The 23,208-nt window shown below is 41.9% G+C and overlaps 1 protein-coding gene across 2 annotated transcripts in view; it reads right to left on the reverse strand.

The window, feature by feature from the left end:
* Nucleotides 1–2,528: 2,528 nt before the first annotated feature.
* Nucleotides 2,529–23,208, reverse strand: part of KAT6A (lysine acetyltransferase 6A) — a 90,385-nt gene continuing 69,705 nt past the window's right edge. For both annotated transcript variants that reach the window (XM_073622318.1, XM_073622317.1), the window contains exons 11-17: nt 22,133–22,294; nt 15,384–15,477; nt 14,976–15,207; nt 14,686–14,878; nt 12,881–13,423; nt 8,899–9,178; nt 2,529–8,616 (exon numbers count right to left, since the gene is read on the reverse strand). In XM_073622318.1, the coding sequence (XP_073478419.1) occupies nt 6,059–8,616; nt 8,899–9,178; nt 12,881–13,423; nt 14,686–14,878; nt 14,976–15,207; nt 15,384–15,477; nt 22,133–22,294 (4,062 nt within the window). In that variant the 3' untranslated portion in view covers nt 2,529–6,058. The remainder of the gene's footprint in view (nt 8,617–8,898; nt 9,179–12,880; nt 13,424–14,685; nt 14,879–14,975; nt 15,208–15,383; nt 15,478–22,132; nt 22,295–23,208) is intronic.

Here is a 23,208-nt window from a genome sequence, read left to right on the forward strand (position 1 = left end):
GATATCTTTTTATATCCCTTTCCTGTTTTATACAGTTCAACTATCTTCCCGCAGATCCTTTGACAATTCTTTTGCTTTCCCCCGTGACTCAGAATCCAGAAACGTCAGTGCAGCACTGGATGAAAGATGCAAGGGTCTGTCAGGAGTCCAGAAACTCATTGACCCTTTATACACACACACACACACACCAATTACAAGCAAACAAATCACAGGTGATGATAGTTACCTTTAATAGCCATTCAAACCCCTTTGTGTCAACTTGTGTGCATGTTATCAGGCCAAAATCACCAGGGTATGTAAACTTTTGATTAGGGTCATTTGGGTAGTTTCTGTTGTCATTATGATTTAAAAAGAGTAAACACAGTTGACTGATGATAAATTACTTCAGCCAAACACCAACTATGAAAACTATGAAAGTAAGTTTTTGTTTTATCATTCATATTCTCTGAAAAAATGACCAAGAAATCATAAATTCTGCCAGGGTATGTAAAGTTATGAGCACAACTGTAGAGACGGTATCCCCCAATATACATAAGGGAACTTTTAAGGCATCTAGTATACAGAATATGATAAGTTTTATTTAACACTGTCTAAACAATTGGTGCATACAACACCATGTACCAGTAATCATATTCTGTATACTAGTTGCCTTAAAAGTCCCCTTGTGTATATTGTGGGTTACCTTCCCTATATTATGTCAGTACAGGTTTCCTTTAAAGCTGAACTCCAGTAGTGCACACATAAATCCATGCATGCTTTACATGTTATTCAAATTGCAAGATGAGCAGTGTGACTCATTTCTTAGAACAAGGGTTTGTATTTTACTAGTAAAGCCTTTTCAAAGGTTAAGAAGTTGTTTTACTTTTTTGTATTAACAGAGTCGGGGGAATGCCCTGAGAAAAAAAAAGCTGAGCTCCACATAAACTGCTACAAAACAAAATAAATTAGAATTTGTATACATTAGCCATTTTACCTGCCAAAAGATTTGCCGTCTCCCTTAGTAAGGATGCCGGCACCTGCACCCGGAGCCGAGGGTTGGGTTGGCTTCGGGTGCCGACATTGCAGGCTCCCTGGACAGGTAAGTGTCCTTATATTTAAAGTCAGCAGCTACAGTATTTGTAGCTGCCGACTTAATTTTTCCCCAGGCAAAACTCCGCTTTAAGTCCAGTAGTGACATATAGCAAGGTTCCTAATTTAGCCTTGTCTAAACATTATTTTGGCACCTCCCTGCTCCTGCTCCAGCAGTGTTTTTAATGCATGACTGCCCTGATGTTTTTTTTTCCTGCCTGGCAACTAGCTTTAAATATATCTATTCTTCATCTGCCTGGTGAACTCCAGGCAGATATAAAAGACACAAATTAATGCAGCTCTTTATAAATGAATACATCGTTAAATTTATGTTTAATAAAATAGTTTAAAGCTACATTCACCTTACACCCATATTTAGGTTGTAACGCGCAACAACCTCCAAGTCTCCTCCCCGATCCGCTACCCCTGTGGGGGGGTACCTGTTCCACGCCCACTAACATTTTATAAACGGCGAGGCTGTGTGGGTATCTGTGTATGAAGAGACTTCCACTGCGGCAGATGGCCTGTAGTTCTCAATAAACTGCGAGGGCGCTCATGTGATGAGTGCCAATGTAGTCCATTGACACTTCAAGCTTTGTAATGGTCTGCCTGTACAGAGGTATGGGCAGGAAGGCTGGAGGTAGTGTCTGCAGTAGCCTGACACTCCAGCTGCGATCTGCTGATCACTGGCGCAATGCTCTCCAGGTTCCTTTGAAAAAAATAAATGCACTTTTTTCCTGCAAAAACAGGCGATTATCTTTTTTTTTTTTAAAGGTGAACTTGGCCTTTAAGTACCTGAATTGGACTTGTGGCCTCCTTCAGTTTTGTACAGTAGAGCTCTTTACTTGGATAGGAAGATGCAGCACAGAAAGTCAATTGACTGTTCATTTCAGACTGACAGAGAGATGAGCCCAGCTGTCTGCTTCTTTTCTTTCATGGTCTAGTCATAGACAGGGGATGGGATAAGTCATGTGTTACTGAATCGCAGAAGAGAAAAACAGGTCTCTTGCCCTACCAGACAGGTCTAGGCTGTGTGAACTTACACATCTCAGGACCAGATGAAAACATATACAAATCCTTTGGGAGGTAAAACAGCTCCTGTATATAATTTATTTAATCTTTGTATTTAGCTGTGTGTATGAAGTTCAGCTTAAAGATCTGGCGATTTAAAAGCTCTATACCAATACCAAGTACTTCTACTCTCTGGCACACTCTGTACCATGTGCACATCAGATTTCCCCATTCAAGGCACAGGGAATATCTCATGACAACACTACAAACATTTGAGTGCATGGAGCTGGACTTTCAATAATAATAGAAAACAAAGAAAATTTACATGTCCATCCCCTAAACCTCTTCCACCTAACACCTACATACCTTCACATACTCCTAGCAGCCGTATGTAAAACCACATTGGGTATTCACAGCATTCATAAATAATGAAAACACATTGCAACAAATTTCCAAAATGTCTCAACATAATTTATTTTTTTTACGTTAAAATGTACAGTTTTTTTTTCTGAAAGCACTTACTAGAAAGGAGGAGAGGGGTCTGGGAAATGGGGTGAAAGTCTTATTACATACAAACCAGACGGGGGCAAGTAGAACCCCACAGCGTCAAGAAAAGGCCGGAGGAAATAAAATTAAAAAAATAAAAATAAAATACAATACAATTACAATATGAGCTGAGAGGATAAAACCATTATTTAAACCCTAGAAATGTACGGAAGGAAGGAGATGTCAGTTTGTATAAGCATCTTCGGGACTCTTTACTGCCTGTCTTTAAGGAGTCAAGTGTCAGAAAACAGCTGGTGGTCTGGGGAACCTTCTCATAGCCCACCTAAAGCTACTGAAGACACTTATGTGGCCACAGACAGATTTTGATATCTACCTAGGACAACGCACCTCCATAGAGCGATAAGCAGGATAGAGACTTTGGATCTCTTTTACCATGAGTGCATTTACTGGATGCATTTCATTAAAATTCACCCATGTTTAAAAGAGATGATAATTATCTGCCCTGTTTGGGGTTCCTTGCAACAGGGTATCCAAGAGCTGGAAACACCTTTAAGCACCCATATCCAGCTGACAATCAACTGTTCCATCTAGGAGGAATCTTCTTAAACCGTTCTGTGACAGAACTAGTCATCTATATAAATGGCGAAGGCTACAGTTTCATGGAGTCAAATGCATGTACATTGTACTTGTTATTAAAAACTGGTAACACCACCATTTCCATGTGAAGAATTAACAGCAAGCAAAATAACTGCTCTCCCCAATGCTGGCCATATACATCTGTGCAAGCTATGTGAAAACAGATGACTCCTGAAACCTACCAAAGTTGGCAATGACACCGGATGTCTTCCAGCAAACTGGAATAATTTAACATAATCCAGAGAGAATACAGCACATAAAAAGAAAATACTGCAAGTCATAAAATAGATATTAGAGAAAATTTGGAGTCAATCTGGGCTATTTAAACTTGTCTATGCTGTTTATTTGGCAACAGACAAATTGCATTTGCACACTTTCCCTTCTTTACATGGAAAGTTTACAATAGCAATTGTGTAGTTCTTATAAATTCTGCAAATAAGACAATTTTACATACTTCGGAACAGACACTTGCTGTTTGCAACTGCAAACCTCTCAGCAGCTCAAATTATTATTAGGGCCTGTGTCAATGGGCTTTTGTTTTCTGCAGAATTGCTTCTCTTCCCATACACGTCTATGGGAATACAAAAGCAGCTTAAACAGGTCAACTGCACCTGCAATGAATTCTGAATGACCTCAGAAGTATGTCATGCTGATGTCAAAAAACACACTGAATTTGCGCGCTGAAGCCTGTTGACACAGGTCCTTACAAAATAATGTAATACTTTACATGGCTAGCTTTCGTGAAAGCTGAACTACACAAGAACATCTAATCTGTGTTCTGAAAAGTTTTTTTTTTTTCTTTACAGGATGGGGATCTGTTTTGCAAGTGCCATGAATTGTTCTGTATACAGCAAGACTCTTGTCACAAATTGAGATCTTCTCAGAAATGTAGTTGTTGCAAGCCCTGAACAGATCAGGGTATTGCAGACAATCATATCTTAATAATGGGTGGCAATATCTCTCGACCATGCTATCATAACTCCTATCTGGACAGCTGATGGCCAATTTTACAAAGATCACATGGTTTTCACATAGGCAAAGAACAAGACACTGAAAAGTACTGGAAGCATTCTATGCATTTTCAACTAAATATGGGCCAGACATTGCCGGTCTTTGTCGCTGCTCTGCTATATAACAGAAAGAGGAAAGAAAAGACGGCATTCGCTTAACGTCATATGATGGGAGCAAGGGGCCATTGAGACAATGTGTATGGCGAGGCACTGCTCTTGTGAAGATCTGCCCAGCTGCTGTCATTATCTACATCTACCTCATAGGGCACACAGATTGGCAGGCACACATTATTGCTATGGCAAGGCATCAGCACACTACAGAATATTATTTCCCTTTAATGCTAAACTGGAAAGGAGTCATGAAGACACAAGCCAACCCATCTGAAGAGCAAAAACAGGCCAGGGAGAAAGTGACAATATATAATATATACATAGGGACTCTAAAATATTTAAGAGTAAAACACATTTAAAAGTACTAAAAATATAGATGCAGTTAGTTTGCACTCTTGATGAGTGACTATATAAGACAGTAGTTATAAAATGCCCATCCCTGCACATGGGGGGGGGGGGTTATACACAATGAAATGGGTCTGTTCTTTGCCCAGCGAACTATACCTATTGATCTCTGGCATTGTTCATGGAACCATCATCCCCAAAAGACTCCAAGCAGGGGTTCCAGTGGAAGAATTTATTGTAAAGGCATTCATATAACCATCAATCTGATGACATATACAAACTGTTCCTAGGTACCCCCCTTCCATCTGTGGCAATAAGTGCTTATTATTAGGATGAAAGAAAGGTCAAGTCAGCGCACATGGACAAAGCAGAGGAGCATTAAGTTTAGGGAGGAGTCCCGTGTGTATAATATATTTGCAAAGACCACAAACCACAATTAAAATGTGAATGTAGCGTGAGTGCTTCCAACAATGTGGTCATTTCCTTAAGCTATATACTCAGCAGAAGGCAACAATGCTGTGGTAGAACTCAAAGTCCCAGCATGCCTTGCCAGACAGATGCTTGTAGTTCTGGTCGCTGGAGTGCTAAATGTAAACTTACAATTGCTGTACCACAGCCTTCAAAAACCATCACTAAATGCGGGTCCAAGACCACTACTGAAAACACTTAGTTTTTAAAAAAATCTGTCATGTGACTAGGAATAATTTAATGCTCTTCTGCTCCCAACGTGAGCACTTAAGTGTTGTTCTCCCTTCCAACCACATCCTAGAGATTGAAAACGATGAGCAAAATAAACAGCGGACGCACGGTTAAAGTACACAGTCACCAAGGCTCTATTAGAAGCCTATGGCGGAATAAGGCTACAGGGTTACAATTTTTTTTGTCTTTCTTAAAAGTTTTTTTTCTTTTAAACTTGATTTCTAAAAACAAGAATTGTCTTTTTTTCCTATGACCGTGCGACTTTTACCGTTAACCGTTTGTATCTGCCATTTTTGTGTGTTTTTTTCATTCTGTATACCAAAGAAAAAAAAAAGCATGGAAAAGGATTTAAAAAAAAAATCCGCCGACACTTTTATATAAACTGGAGAGTGAGAGAGAGTAAGAGGATGAAAGAAAGAAAAGAGAAAAAAAAAAAAAAGGAGAGAGAAAAATACCTTTCTACAGAAGAGAAAATAACAGGATAACCCCACAAAAGTATATTTTTGCAAGGGAAATAAAATAACAATAAAAAACATAATATTAAATCTACAGCAAAGGGATATAAGGTAGAGGGGACACAAGTCCTGTCAGTATAAAAGGCCGTATTTATAGTCTGCAAGAGAACATGAGGGGCAGGTGAGCAACTTGCACAGGTTGCACTAGGGCCCCCCTCATCTCCTCATATAAGGGGAGTTGAGAGTTTGTTTGGGGACTGCAGGGGAATTCATATAGGAGTGGTGAGGAGGTGGTGTGTACATCATATTTCCATGGGGATTCGGCTGCATAGGTTGCTGGGTATAGGCCTGGGCACCCATCATGCCCATGCCAACCTGCATGGGGTATTGTGTTGTCTGGTTCATATAGGCTGCGTTGCTATGATAGGAGCTGTTGACCATAGGCTGGGACATGCGGTACCCTCCCATGGCATTGAGTGGGTTCATGGTGTTGACATTGTATGGTCCGGTGGGCATAAGATTGACACCCATGTTCATGCTTCGCTGGACGGTAAGTGCCCTGGTTGAAGGCTGCATACCTGGCGTGCTGCGCCCGTACAACTGTTGCTGGTGAGGGGATGGAGGAGCGGGCAATGGTGCAGATTTGGAGCGGATTGAAATATGCCCCTTGACAGGCATTTGACTCTGAATACGCTGGCTGTGGGGAATGCCAAGGTTGCCCGTTGACATGTTGCACTGGAGTAGGTTCATGGAAGGAGGTGGGGTCATGGTGGCTTGTGCTTGGGATGCCCCTGCCAGTGGATGAGAAGAAGTAAGCTGGGACAGGCCTGGGTTAGAAAGGGACACACTGTTTGCATAGGAGGTGACGGCCTGAGCATGGCTGTAAGGCATAGGATGAGTGTCCATGATAGTGTTGGTAAGCTGCTGCAACTTTGCCAGGCTAAAAGTGGCTGAGGGCTGAGAATAGCCACCAGCCCCAAAATCCCCTGGGTAGATGCTGAGATTGCTGCCATTATTCTGGTCTGGGATCTCCATGATCATTGGTGATGGGCCAAAGCTGTTGTTCATACTGCACTGTGACATTGGGGGCTGCTGTTGTGGGGGAGGTTGAGGCTGCTGAGGGGGCATCGGAGGTGGTGGTGGAGGGGGTGGTGGCTGGTTGTTGCTAGGAGGGCGTTCTGAGGCACAATTCTGTGGTGACTTAATGCTACAAGCTTGTGTTGTTTGCAGCATGTTTGCCATTCCAGCCATTTGTTGGCTCACAACACACCCATTCTGTGCCATGCTAGCAGAAGAGGGCAGCCCCCCAGCTCCACTAGCATTTCCACCACTGGCATATGAACAGCTGCTTTGGGAGGATATGCTGCCACCTCCCATGCTGGAGTCATAACTGCTGGGATTTTCATAGTTTTCAGTCGTGCTTTCAATACTGCCCAAATCACTGAACCCACTATCCACAACCTGTTGTGAATGGTCCGACACGGAGGGCACATCCATCATTGGGCTGGTTGTTTCCAGGTTCTGCATAGATGGAGCAGACAGAGATCCCGCATCAGGGCTGATTTGTGGATAAGCCCCAGTTCCATTACTTTCCAGTGCTGGAGGCACGCTGGGACTGCTTGCTGAGCGCACCGACTGACTGGGGTGAGAATGAACTGAAGATATTGGACTATCATGGGCAGAGGGATGGCATTCATCTGACAAGCCCAACTGTGGGTCCTCCTCCGCTTGTGTAAAACTCTGCAATGTCTGACAGGCTGTCAAGGTCTCATCCTCACAATCCCCATATGTGCCATCATCACGCTCGCTGCCTTCTTCCTGTGTTAATGATTGCACTGCCTGCACAGTCTCCAAGTCTAACTCAGTGTGGGGGATTTCCTCCTCAGCATCATCCTCCTCTTCTTCCTCCTCCTCCTCCTCCTCTTCTTCCTCTTTGGGGTCCTCGTCTACCTTTTCTTGACTCTCCTCTTCCTCTTCTAGACATGAGGGTTGATCAGGCACCTCTGTTGCCTCTTGCTCCTGCTCCCCTTCTGCTTTCTCCTCCTCTTCACTGCTGCTACCAATGCAAGGCTCCTGTGGTTCTGGCTTCTCAGGAACAGGGCCCTGTTCTGTTTCTTCTCCTTCGTCAGCTTCCTTTGCACCTTCATCTTCATCATCTGCATCATGATCTTCTTGGTGATTGGATGCAGGTGCTGTAATTTCCTTTTCCTCCAGCACTTTTTCTTCCTCCTCCTCCTCCTCTTCTTCTGGTTCTTGTTCTTCGGCGACAGGTTGTGGCTTTTCTACAGGCTCCCTTTGCTGTTCTGGAGACTCTGAATGATGTTCTGCTTCCCGGGAGGAACCATCACTACTACTGCTACTACTGCTGCTGCTTTCAGAAGGGGATGCTGGTTGCACAGCAGTGATGACAGTCTCGGGCTCCTCTTCATCATTTGTTTTCTCTACCACCGTTTGTGTCTCTTCCTCCTCTTGTTCCTTTGTCTCAGGGACTTTGTCCTCTACAGGAGGCTCTTCCGCTCGATCGCGTATCCTTGGTTTACGCCCTGGCCGGGCAGGAGGGGGATGCTGTGTAGGTTCTGGGGCAGGAGGTGGTGGATCCCGGTTAAGCTTGAAGCCCGGTTTACGTCCAGGTCGTTTCTTCCAGTGAAGAGGTTTTCTGCTCTTCCCTTTAGGCCAACCTTTCTTCTTTACAGGTGGAGGAGCAGGGGTCTCGGATAGGGCCGGTTTATCTTCTGGAGGGTGCAGATTTGCCACAGGTGGCTGCACTGATGCTGCTGCAATGAAAAAACAAAATTTGAATCAATGTTATGTGTGGCTTTAATGCAAAGCTAAACAAATAAATGTAGTATTCAGGATGTAGTCTGAGCAATCTTGGAGACAAGCCAGGGAATACGTTTCTATTAGCAATAATTCAAAAGGCAAAAATAAAAACCCCCTAATACACATGGGACACACTGGTTGCATAGCTTCTAGGATTTAACCAACTCCCAACAATGTGAACATGAATGGAATGCATACATATGTGGTTCACAATATGAACTGTGCTATAGTCTCACCTTGCAGTTTCTCACTGATTGATCTCCTTTTGCCCAAGGGGCGGTTGCGCCTCAGAAGAGTGTGTGGGGTGAGGTAGGGGAAGTAGCCTGGAGGGAATGGGCCGCCTCTGTCATTTCCCTCCTCTTCTGGCTCCAGTCTTGGCATTGGACGTTCAGAGTCAGAATCATCAAATGGCTCATCTAACACCTGGGTAGTCTCAGATATGGTTTCTGTCACTACGCTGCTGTTGTGGTGGTGCTTACGCCGCCGCACACGCCGTCTTTTATGTGGTCCGGGCTTCTAGAAAAAGAGAAGGCAAGAGTCAAAAACACCACCATATGGAATATCATGGATACTTCCGAGTGTAGTAAAAGAACATTTTTTCCTTTTAGAGTGTGGATTTCACCAAGCTAGAGGGGGAAATCTTCAGAATTGGGGAAAAACAAAAAAACTGACTGACTAATCCAGAAGCAGTTTTAGAGGACAAGTGTACGTTACATACACTTCCATTTCAGACAGGTAACTTTCTGGCATCAACTGTTTCAAGCATTCTTGCCCATCGCTGCTGCAGAGATATTTTAAAAATGTACGCAGAGTCCACCTTAGAAGACTTCAAGAAAAGATTGCATCGAATCTGGCTAGAGTGGGGTAAGGCAAGTATAACACTTGAAAGATATGCTGGGGAGGGTACCCAAGTCTAAAAAAAGAATAAAGCTATAAGTACAAAATTAATTTAAAGGAGTTGGAGCTTTTAATGTGTTGTATATAAATCAAAAGATCATCATTGGTAAATCTAAGCAGTGATTAAAAGGGAATTGGATTTATTTTATATACAGTGGGAAATTAAAAAAATGTACAAGCCTATTTCTATTGCGCATGCTCCCAGCAAAGAACAGTGATGCCAAATAAACACATATCTAGCTGCAGGGTGGTAAAACCCACTGATAAGCTGACAAACTTGCATGTACGGCATGTGGGAAGACGCAAGTAGCGAATACGACATTTTTGCCGCCCAAATCATTGGTTTACACCGGGCAAAATTTCAAATAATCTGTTTTGGTTACTCAGTGGGTTTGCTTTACTAAAATTAAAACTTAAAGTGGAAGTTTAGCCAAAAAAAAAAAAATATCGCTGTACTTATCCATTTTGCAGCCACTCCGGTCCAGTCCCGAGCTGAGCTGTCAGTGGTGGCTTCAGTGTGTAGGAGTGTGAGGGAGAGAGAGCTGACAACAGAGGCACCATTGTAAGTCTACGGGTAAAGTCACTTTCCAGCCATTGTCAGCTGCCTCTCTGCACACAGCAGGGGCTACTGGAGACTGGACCAGATCGACTGCAGAAAAGGTATGTATAGCGATTTTTTCTTTACAGGGTTTGATAGATTAGGTTTAAAATGTGACGGAGAGTAGATTTAGCATTAGATACGTTTTGGCTGATCTTCCACTTTAAAGTAAATGTAAAGTCTTTTTTTTTTCCTATAAAAAAAAAAAAAAAAAAAAACATGTTATACTTACCTGCTCTGTTGCAGTGGTTTTGCAGAGCAGCCTGGTTCCTCCTCTTTTCGGGTCCCTCTTCTGTGCTCCTGGTCCGAAAATAAGACCTAGCGTGATAGTCGGTGATGGCTGCAATATAAGCCCTACCCCCCAAATAAGCCCTACCCTGTTTCCCCGAAAATATGCCCTACAAGGACTTTAACTAGGGCTTATTTTGGGGGGGGGGGGGGGGGGCTTATATTGCAGCCATCACCGACAATCATGCTAGGTCTTATTTTCGGGGAAACAGGGTATGGGGGGCACCTGAGACGAGTAACAGCTCCATGTGTCCATTCAGACACAGAGCCCCGACCTGGACACGCCCCATTTCTCCCCTGACTGATTGAAAGCAGCGGGAGCCAATGGTGCCGCTGCTGTTCCTCAGTCAATCAGGAGGGAGAATCTTGGACAGATGAGACACTTGTGTATAACGCTGGACAGGGAGGGACCTCAGGTAAGTATTAGGGGGGCTGCTGCACACAGAAGGCTTTTTATCTTAATGCATAGAATGCATTAAGATAAAAAACCTTCTGACTTTACAATCCCTTTAATAATACTTTGCATTATTGTTTTTCCATAGCATGCAGAAGAGTACATTGAGCTGAGAACTAAAGACAATGCACAGAATGTTAAATCACTCTTACATAACTACCCACATAAGCAGCAAGCCTTCAGTAAAGTCACCAGTGACATCTGCAGGCTTGAAGCAGGATAGCCCATACTAGGAATCATTTATGAAAATGGGATGAATGAAAACGGTGGCTTCTGCCACAGCAACCAGAGCTCAACCAACAGATTTTCTTTTGAGGCCCCATGCACGCACACAAAAAAAAAAAAAAAAAAAAAAAAAACGTGGCTCCTAGAGGAATGTATCGTTTTGCCTGCAGAGGCAACTAATGTTATCCTGTATGTCCATACACATTAGGTAGTCTAGAGTAATTTTTAAGCTCAGCGTTTAGAGGCAGAAAAAAACAGTTAAGTTTTGCATTTTTAAAAGGAAATGCTAAACGCTCCAAAACACTCAAAATTTGCATTTTTTTTCTGCCAAGAGCACTTGTATTTTTTTTTAAGCTAGTGTGCATACAGCCTAAAAATCATAAACTCAAACCACATGTGTCTTTGTAAGCAGCATCATTTTTGGGACCAAGATTTATTTGAACCCTTCATGTGGTTTCATAATGAAAACGCTAGCTGCCTGGTTGGCTTTAAAGGAGTTGTAAAGGCAGAAGGTTTTTTTATCTTCATGCATTCTATGCGTCCAATGATACTGAATGATACAATTGTCACCCTAGGACAGGAAGTTAGTTAACGGCAGGTGAAATTAAAGATTGGTGCAAAAAAAAGACTAGTGCAGCCACCACACCTAAGGTAAGGTAAGCTGCAACAATGTCAGGTTTTGTTCTTGGACTTAGATATGCTTGAATACATTTATTTTTAAGACAAGCATGAAATGTCCTCAAATTTGGCTTATTGGGTTCTTCCAATCATAACACAACAGAGTTCAGATTTGGGGAAAGAAAATCAGCACAAGGAACCAGTTAGTTGTCCTGCATTGCCTATATGCCAACAAGGAAAAAGCGGATAGGAGGAGAAAGCAGAGTGACTAAGATGACAATCATTCTGCTACTTATCCTTCTACTATCCAGTCACAGGTTGTAGGATAAACAAGACCTGGAAGGCTGGGTTTACAGTACTACTACAATCCTTAACCGCTCTGGCAGCTGTCTGTTGCCGGCTGCAGTTGGGGGAAGTGTGGTGTGCGATACAGTGCATCGAACGGCTCCTTTTTTCTTTTTGCACAAACTTTACTTGAAGTGTACAAAACACACACTTCATTCAGGGCACTGTAAAACAGTGTGATGTGATGAAATGCAGCATGTCTGCATTTTGTTGCAGTGTGAATGGGACACATAAGAAACAATTGTTTCCTGGGTGTCCTTGTGGTGACAGACATTTAATAATGCAGTAAAATGTCTGTCAGCACACCATAAGTGTTTAACTGCAGCAACGGAAAATCAGGTCTCCTGCCCTGTCAGAAAGAGCTGTGCTGTGCTGTGTGACAGAGCTCGGTAAATGTCAGGCAAATACAAATCCTTTGGAAGGCAAAGCAGCTCTATATATACATTTCATCTGTGTATTTAGCCGTTAGCCTGAACCTCAGTTTTACTTTATAGCACCACTACACTATCAATAGGTGTTCTTATTTTATTGATATAGGAAAGTAGTTAGTGGCTTTTCAGATACAGTAGGTCCAACAGCGCCCAGGCCTATCTAAAGAGCAAAAGGCTGCCACCATCTACCATACTAATGTTAGTGTCACATATTTCCCCTTACGGCCTAGGCAAACAAGGACTGCCAGGTAACTAGGGAACGACCTAGTGAATTATTACTGAACCCATGCTTAACTACAGGGTCCTCCTCTGTATAGGTAACATAATTTTACATGACGCAGTTGCCGGGGTTTTCACCTTACCTTGCGTTTGAGCGTTGGTTTGGTAAGAATAGGTGGCGACTCTGAACGCAGACTGCGATTCTCTTCGTCATCTTCATCCTCCTCCTCCTCACTGCTCTCACTAAACCTTCTTAACTGGGAGCGTTCGCTCTCATACCGCTGGGAGAGCCTTTCTTGATGCTCCAAGAAGTCTCTTCTTAGGATAGAGTCTGCCAGTCTCTTCAGTCTCCCTCTCCGAGAGCCAGAACGGCCACGTTCACCATTGCGCCGTGGAGGTCCTGGGGCTTCCCTTGCCAGTAAGCGAAGCAGATCAGCACTTCTGTTGGAAGAGGAGCAGGGAGCCCGTCCACGCCGCCCTCGTCTCCCTCGCCGGCCTCTTCCCGGTGGTGGTTTATTAGCGGGTATGCTGTCCCGCAATAAGTCCTGAAACTGCCGTGGGTTTGGAAAGCAAGGTACTGATGACTTTGGACTGAGAGGCCGCGGAGGTGGACTTTTCTCCTTCTCCAACACAGGGCACATGTCTCTCTCCTTGAAATCTAGAGACATGCTTCTTAACACTGGTGTCTGTAAACAAAGGAAAAAAAAAGGATTTGCTCACTGACAAGGACAAAGATCTAACAAAATTAAAAGGCATATAGACTAAGACGCACTATTTAACAAGTGTCACAGTTCATTAAAAAAAAAAAAAAAAAAAAAAAAAAGGGAGGGATGCACCGTGGATCTATCGTCCACCGAAAATTATCAGCCAAAAATAGGGTTATCAGCATTTTGCCTATAGAAAAGAAAAAGGTGCCGATAATGGCCACCAAAAAAACAAGTGCGATTTTGCCATGATGTTCATAGGTCATGTGACCTAAAAACTACATTGAAAATGCAACATGGGTAGAGGATGCAAACAAGCAAAACACCCCCCTTTGGGTGAAGTTCTGCTTAAATATTAATAGGTTGACATTACATAACCTTTTCTCCTTTATATGGTGTATGCATACATGCAACCTGTGCAATTATTAAGCATAAATAAGGTCAAAACTTTTTTTTTTTTTTTAGTTTGAGTAGAGTGGAATTGCAATCCCTGTAAGTGTTTATAGCTGTCTGTGTCAACGTTGGAGAGATTAACCCTATCTGTCCTGGTGACCATTATCACTGAGAGTGAAATTAAAAGAAAAACCCAAAGTTTTGGATGTCACCAGAACAGGAAGAGAGAGGAAAGCTTCCAATGGGGATGCTAGTACTGGCAACCCTGGTGACAATCAGGGATTCCTCTCACTTCCACGTTTGGCTATGAGACAGAAATTGAAAAAAAATCCTGACAGAGGTTATAACAATTTTACTCTATCCAAAAAAGGAAAGAAAAAAAATGCATTTAGTTCTGCTTTAACTGTAGCTAAGAATAGGTAGGCCTTTAACAGTGAATTTCACTACAGAAAACATACACCACTCTTTGTAAGAAGCCTCTATATTTATACTGGTTAAATGTGTTTATTGCAAGGTAAAAGGCACCCTCTCAAGTGCCAAGATTGTCACAGATGGGCAGCTGCCAACAGCCTCCAGTGGTAAAGAAAGTGTGAGCATGCAAGTATTTCATAAAATGGTCACAAGGGAAAAAAAACATTTCACCTAAAAGCTGACAAACCTTTGTAAAGAGTCACCTAAAGATGGAAGAAAAGGTTTACCAGGACCATGTACAAGCAGATCGTGCATTTCAAGTGGCATGCTCTCCAGTGGCTCAGAATTGCAGCAGCAGCACATCTATCTTGCTTTTCATGGACCACAAATCAGAACCTCAGAGTGTGTCTGGTCCTCTGCAGCCTACTATTGCTACTTACATTGTTTTCCTTAAGGGGCTGCCCTTCTCCCTCCTCGTCTTCAGACTCCACTTCATCATCAGATACGACAGAGTTGGTCACTATGACAGGTGTCCATCTCAGGGCCTCTGGTTCTACTTCCACCTGCCGTGGCCGAGCATGCAGGCGGCTCATGTGGGCCTCGATTTGTTTTTCTCGGCGCACCATCACAATCCTAAATTGAGACAACAGAATGACCATGTAAAAAAAAAAAATACTAAAACCAAAAGAAAGCACTGGATAGGAAATAAAGGAGTTTACTAAAACCGTACCGTTCTCCTCGTAACTCTAGCATGTGCAACTGCTGTAATGTAGCAGCAATGTCCTGGGGACAAATCCCCGTCAGTTTGGTAAGTTTCTTGATACTCAGCTGATGGTCACGGTTATGGTGTAGACACTCCAATACCACGCTCTTCCAATAGGCCATGTAAGACAGGCGGCCAAGGTCTGAGAGCGGCTTTTCCGGAGAACCAGCCTGACCTTCACGCTTAGACAAAAGATAACCTAGAACATAAAAAGACACCAGTGAGGCACCAACAGTCAATGAGATCAAAACTAAAGCTTGGCACATCTTTCATGGGTCATTCTGGAATCTGTGTCAGTTTCATTTAGCAGGACAAGACAGATAGTGTCACTGGACTAGACACTGCCCCCTCCCTCCCGCTGTCTCCTCTCCTTACTGAAGTCTATGAGGAAGCGGCCGTATCCTTTCCTCTGGTATTGGGGAAGGATCATGATGCAGGACACGTTGTACTTCTGCTGGCAATGCTTCTCCTGAGGACAAATGGGACACAGAAAAAAGTGTTACAGCGGAGGACTGGGCCTTCAATTCACATAGCAAGAGGATAAGAGACATTTGTTACAAACTTACACAGACAACCATCATTTATCTCACACAACCGCATAACAAATTCATTTTTTTATATATACCCTAACAGCATAAAGGAAAATATCTGAATTTACAACCCAAAAAAAAAAAAAAAACGCCTGACAAAAAGTTCCTCTATTGCAGATTATGCAAAAACATCACCTAATAAGGCTTGCTGATCTCAAATCCTAGAAGAGACTTCCATGAAAACGAATAGGTGCTGCATTGAAGGAGCTTTTAAAGCTACACTTTCCCCAACGTGTTAATAAGAACATTTTCTACCTAAGGACATTATACCCCCCTCGACCAACACTTAGCTTTTTTTAAAGGCAATATATTGGCAGATACTTAGCCATGATGTCATGTGCTATGCCTTGGTAAAAATCTAGCTCAATTTTTTTTCCTTGTTACCACTTCATTGAAAATGCTCTGTCTATGGCAACATAACTGAATCTTTATTGTTCAGATGCACAGGGATTATTTTAATATCACAATTTCTCGAGTTTACATTCTGCCCTCTAGTGGTCATACAAAAAAAGTCCATGTACATGGCTTTTCTGTGATGGGAGGAGCAAGATATCCTTGCCATTTATGTTCAGATATAACAAGGAATAGCAGATTTCTAGTGCGTGTCATCAGCCTCTGTAATGATCACAATTGGGAACCTCAGAAGGTTATGAGTGAAGATGACAAATTGCAGTTTAGCGATCTGAAACCTGCATTCTATAGAAGATAAATGGACTTTTGCATGCACTGTAAAAAAATGTTTGAGTCCATTGGGGGACACACACACATTTGCTGGCACCTACACTGACAAAAAAATATTATAGCCCACCCCAGGATAACCCCTCCTGCTCCCAGAATGCCTCAGTTGTGCAGTACTAGGGGCACAATCATGAACACATAGGGTTGGGACCTGTGTCCCTCAGTGGACTCCAAGAAAAGGTTAAAGGTGAGTACAATAAAAATATATATTAATTTGAGGGACACAGGAAGTCATACACTGTTGAGCTGTCCAAAAAAGGGGCCAATTGAGGGGTGGGCAACAGCAAACGAAACGCTAACAAGCCCACAAAGCGAGTCAGTTCTTCTCAAGGATGAAGTGGCCTCAAGATAAACTCTCACAAGCCAAAATTACATAAAGGGAATGCAAGGTAATCTCTTTCTGATGAACTGAAACCAGACAAAAAGGGACAGAGCAATATTCTGGCTGAGGTGAAAACCCAAAATACCTTAGACAGGAAGTTCTAGGCCTCATCACCACCTTGTGCAAGACCAGAAAGGAATCTTTACATTATAAGTCTGTTAGCTGAGAAACACCGCTCACGGGAGGTAATGGCGGCAAGAAATGCAAACTTGTGAGTGAACGTGAAAAGGGTAAAATCCCTGATAAGTTAAAAAGACATTTTTTGAAGAAGTGAAGAGAGAACCAAATTCAGATCCCATCTCCCGGTCAACAGGGATTGAACAGGGGTAGCTACATCAGTGATCCTATACTAAGAGGTCCTGATCAAAAAGGATGAGAGCAACGGTCTCTGGAACAAAATATAAAGAGCAGAGATCTGACCCTGGGTGGTGCCAATGACCGAATGATGATCAAGACCCATCTGTAAAATGTAAAGGATTTGTCCTACTGAGAATTTTCTGGGGTTAAAGCCCCCTGCCTCGCCCCAAGCAATGTCTGGAAAGCATCACACATAGAAACCAGAGCCCAAAAGCCACATTCCAGGCTAGTCCCACAACATCCGGGCCAGTGCTGTCCAGGTACGCCGATTGCGAAGTCAGACTGAGGACATGCCAAACAAGATAACTGCCAAGTAGAGACCAGCTCAATCAGATGTTGTAGGAATGTTGATTGAAAAAAATAATTTATATATATATATATATATATATATAGATATATATATATATATATATATATATATATATATCTATATATATAGATAGATATCTATCATATATATATAGATATATATATATATATATATATCTATATCTATATCTATATCTATATCTATATCTAGAGAGAGAGAGAGAGAGAGAGAGAGAGAGAGAGAGAGAGATATATAGAGAGAGAGAGAGATATATATATATATATATATATATATATATATAGATATATATATATATATATATATATATATATATCTTAGCAATAAAGTTTCATAGACATCTCTCCTAAAAAAGTATTATCCCGGGCTGGCTTATAACTATTTTTGTGTGCCAGTGTCCAATACTCCTGTCGGTGGCAGTATAACAGAGTATATGACATCCTGTGTCCCTCAATGGGTGGTTAAGAAAACTATTCCACTGCACTGAATATGAAAAAAAATTTACTAGGAAAAAAAAAAAAAAAATCATAGCTGAAACGGTCTGCAAAATACAAGCCAGTCAGTATTACGGAAAGCAAAAATTCTCTACTTCATGTTTTTAGTGCAGGAAAGGAAGAAAAGGAAAAAAATGGACAGCATTTGGCTGGGGTTCACTTTTCATATTAAAAATATGTTTGAAATAGATTTGTCACTATTACTAGATCATGATTTTAAACCAGAACTACCATTCAAAGAACTTCCTCATTTTTGCATCCACTTGCACATTCTTTCTGGTTTTCACTCGGTATCACCAAGCTGCCAGTATGGTCGTCTGTGTCTTAAATGATCCAGTTATATGAGCAAATTTATCAACAGAAAGTCCATTCCTACTTTGAAAGCAAAGTTTCCCACAAAAATAGTAAATTCACATTAACGAGGACCAAAGTAAGGAGGCCACTTTAGCTTACTGATAGCCACATAAAGCCCTTCTTTTATGCTAATTGAGATGACCTTTTAGACTACAACTGTATTGTGACACTGCAAAAAAAGACCATCTGGTAGTGATTTCTTCTCCTTTAAACCAAACGCTATCCCTCACCACCAGAATATACATATGTTGCTCAGTTGCTCTACAAGAAAATACAACCCTGTGAAAGCTCAAGTTGAATTTCCTGCAAGGGGATACAAACAATGACAGCACCAAGCATCAGTAATGTTACATCTCATGCTTTGCTCCATCCCTGAAAGATACGAGAATTCCACTGAGTCGATGTTTTGACTTTAGCACAGCTGCAATGATCTACTGGAGGCTCATTGATTAGTTTCTTTTGTCTAAAATTGTTCTTTAATTATGCCCAAGTTACTGAATTGGTTTCCCTAGATCTGTTCTACCCTAACATGACCTATACTGATAAATATATTACTTGAGGACAACAGTTGTGAAACACAAAAAAAAAAAAAAAAAAAAAAAAAAAAAAAAAAGCCTCCAAATCTTTAACCTTTGCAGGTTGGATAATGAAAACTACACCTCCTTTATATATAGTACACATATGCAAATATATGGTCCTTAAATAGAAGTTAAAACAGGAAAAGCAGTAAAACTGCAGAGCATAGTTTTCTTGCCTCTAATCCCCTCTTAAACTGTACATAAAGCCAAAACCTTTTTGGACTGAATGTGGAAGGTTTAGAATCTATTGGTTATTAATTGTGGTCTGTTCCCATTCTATTGGGCCTGGTGACCACAGTCTCCAGCACAAAAAACACATTTCTCATTTGTTGCAAAAAAGGGTGAGGAATGACAACGGTCTTCAAGGGGATATCCCTTCGCCTTGGAGAGATCCATTCTTACCTTCTGCTGTGCAAAGGGAAATTCCTGAAGGAACACAGATTTCATTCACCTTTGGGTTTTCCTGTGACTACAGGAGGATCAGACAAAAAAAAAACAAACACACTAAAGGCCATCCCTGGAAAACCCTACCAACTACTACAATACCTATGTCCCTCAATGAACGTTAAAAAAAAAAAAAAGAAACACGCTAAGAGGCCAACTGGGGACTGCCTGCAGTTCAAAGAGCTGCCCCAAAAGGACGTTTCGCTCAAAGCTGGCATCAACAACCACCTAGTAGAACATGTTAACAGAAGACCAGGTGGTACCTTACGAAGCTGCAAAAACAGAGGACCATAAGCTTAGATGATGGTCTGACCTAGAAATGGAAAAATCGAAAAGCTGGTGCACCCTCATACCAACCAACTGGGATGAGAATAAGGGAACCAGTCTTAAGCCCTAAGGTGTAAACCAAGTGAATTATTGTTTTTAATGTCCAATGATAGGAAGTCTACTTCTCACAAGGTCTACATTTTATCAGAGAGGGAATCGCCTATTCAGAGATACCCCTGTCTCTCAGAACTTGGGCTTCAACAGCCATGCCACTAAAGACAGTGACCCTGAATCAGGATGGTTAAATTGGTCGTTGAAACAGAAAATGTGGATGATCACATACAGCCCATGTGATCATCCAACTGGGCCAATCCAATCCTACACCGCTCCTGCCCACTGAAGTGAATGGGCAGCGATTCGGAAGTGCCGCAACATGGGCACTTTTAACCTATTCTTCAGCAACTATCGGGGGTTGACTAGCAGCCGAAAAGTGCAGCTAAAACGGCGGTTAAGCGCCGCTTTACCACTAACGGACCCCCGCCCCAGTGTGAGAGTACCCTTAGGAGTAAGTGTGCCCTTTCATTGTGAAGGCGGCTTTGGAGAAGGCTTGGTGGCCTTTGAGGGCCAAGCCTTGCACCAAAGGGAAGAGCTGAACTCAGATCCAGCCTGGTTTAGCAAATACGTACGAGGGGCCTTTTACAGGCACTGTCCAAGCCTACAACAATAAGATTCTGTATATATGATGAGCAATTCTGGATATTTGCCTCATGACATGTTCCAGGGCATCTACACAAAAAGAAGAACAGAAGGCAATTGTATTTGCTCTAACAGCACAATCCTGAAATACAGGGTCATGTTGGTTATTTATTGTCCTAGTACAGTTAGTGGCAATTTGAAATACAGAAAAAGTAGCAAGAGCTGGTTGATTGAATGGGCCTGCCAGGTTAAAGAGATTTTTAGGAATGTCTCAATTTTTCTATCAGCAGAATCGTTGAAAGAAGAAACAAGTTCATTAGGTACAGTGAGATTTATGTTTAGGACAGAGATGGCAGGATCAACTACAGGAATAGCCCGCTTTCTTGCAAGAACTTTTTACAACTGATAGAGTTCAAAGATTTTTAGTGGAGTAAAAACCCTTTCAGGAGTGACCCAAACATTACACATGGCAAATTCTATCCGTTCATGGATAGGGAATGTTTTGGAAGCTTTTGTAGGTCTCCATGTACAAAAGGGACATGGCGAGACAGTGGAGAGTCAATATGCACAATGCCAAGGCTCTTGCAAACAGATGCAATGATATTTTTAACATTAGCAAGCATGTTGCATGAAGCTCCTCTTTCCATTTAGTGATGATGTGGGGGAAAGAAATCTACTGCAACTTCCACCAACACAGCATTAACATCCTCTTCATTTAAGTATAAGTGAGAGTATTCCTGTGGAGTACTCACAAAGTAGAGTGGGAGATAGAGTAAGAATGTCCGGAAGGAGTACGCAATAACCCAGGCACACAGTCCTGCAATGAATCCTTATGGCAAAAGGAAAGGAGGAAGCCCTTGAGTACCTTTTAATGGCTCTGGGTGGAAGTGGCATTAAAGTGTGCGATCAGAGGTATGATGCAACACTTGGTCATCCATCTAAGGCTGAGCGGCTGAATTTTAGTGCCAAGTTTGAAAAGTTTGCACTGTGAAATCAATACATTCCAAACATAGCCCAGTTTAGAGCAGTAATGGTCAGAGATTCAGGGTACCCACTCTTATCTAGCCACGGCGCTGTAATGCATATACTGTATCCGCCTTTCATGAAAGGCATACTCAAGAAGAGTTTTTTGGGGACTAGGTTCCACTAGGTTTGTAGAGGTTGTATTGACCCAGATATGCTGCTTCTCTGTTGGCATTAGAAGATGGTGTGCATGAAACATTGAAAAATAAAATCATAAAGAAAAAATGAACGCGTTTTTTAAGTCAAGGGTGAGTTTCTCAGTGAAAAAGAAAAGGTCTATTACCTTCAGACACTAGCACAAAAAAAACTGTAGACTCACGGAGTGGGGTAGGTTTATAAGGGAAGGGGTCTAGAGGGCATGTCTCCTAAATCTTTGCAACTGTCCAGTCACCTGAAGGTACAAACCTTTAACCCATGGAATATGAATATTATACTTGTGTCCTTTACTGGATGGTTAAAATACAAAATTTTGGCTTTTCATACTGTAAACACAATACAGTTAGCATTTTTTTTATGTAATAAAGATGGAAAGACTCATGTTGGATTATTTAAAGGTGGGACATCTGCGAGTACTGCAACCAGATCAACCATTAAATTCTACAAGAAGCGTGCAAAGGCCTCTACTAAATCACAGAAACACAGTGGTAGGTGTGGTTTACTACACAATAGACTATACTGATAAAGTTTAAGGTCATTGTGACTCCAGCACATTTTCATGAGTGTTCATAAATCTCCCTAGTCAGCCCTTCCATCTGTATTCAGCTGGTGAGAAAGCAATTTTGTGTAACCCTTTTTCTGGGGAGCACCTGAATTAGAGGTGCTTCTTCCCAGTGAAATGAAAAAAATGTACAGCTGCCAGTACCATAAGCTCACCTTGGAGAAATAGCCAACCAAATGACAACCCTTTGCATCGTTTTGTGTGAGCACGTAGAAGAGGAAGGGTTCTACATCATAATACAAGGTCTTGTGGTCGAGGAAGAGCTTGGCCAGAAGGCAGAGGTTTTGGCAGTAGATCGTGCTGACCTTTCCATCCACCTAGAGAAGAGATTAAAGAAGAGTGTAAAATCAGCTTGTCTTTATTAGAGAAAACTGCAAAAAAAAAAAAAATGCTCAGCATACATAAAACTCTCTTGGTGAAGATCCTTGTTAAACGGTGGTACTATAAGCAATTTCCAGTAGGGTGTTAATACACATAACATTTTCCTATAGCTCTTTGGGGCATCGGGGAAATTACGTCCCAGTAGACTTTCAGGCTATTTGACAAGACCATCACAAAGCCAAAAACAAAAAAATTCTCACATAGGTCCAAGAATTCTCCAGAACATAAAAAAGTTACAAAAGTTGGAGAATTCAGAGGCAAAAAAGCAATGCATTATTACTCCTTTGAGAGCAGTGATAGACACTGAAGATTCTGCAAAAAAAAAAAAAAAAATCTTACTGTTTAAGCCTCTGGGAGATATGCATGATGAATGATTTCAATCAACCATTCAACTTCTAAAGCAAACCTTTACTTCTCCTCTACTCCCTGGCTGCACATTTGAGCACCTGGAGTCAAAACAGACACCTGGTAAATCTAGGTATGAAGGAGCATGCTACTCACTATGTGATAGCACTGGGCTCCGTCACACGAGGAGTCCAATACCCTTTGTAAGCTACTAATGCAGCGACTACTAGCTTCCACAGGGCTTTCCATTTGCTTCCTGTGGCTGAAAGGAATTGCCATGTCAGTAGAAGGAAGGTAAGAATGTGCTGCTGGGAAGGTCTGCATTCAAAAGGAAAAAGGGAACCTATTGCTTTGCCCTGCATGAGCAAAACAAAAATCACATGAAGATTTAGAAGGCAAGTTTATGTCTAGCTCATACTATACAAATACCGCATCTCTCCGATCGAAGCTGCCAGATGAACAGCAAACTAGCTAATATGAAATCTACTTCATAGCAGCTTTAAGT

This window comes from Aquarana catesbeiana, linkage group LG03 (assembly GCF_042186555.1).
Source record: "Aquarana catesbeiana isolate 2022-GZ linkage group LG03, ASM4218655v1, whole genome shotgun sequence".
Taxonomy (NCBI): Eukaryota; Metazoa; Chordata; class Amphibia; order Anura; family Ranidae; genus Aquarana; species Aquarana catesbeiana.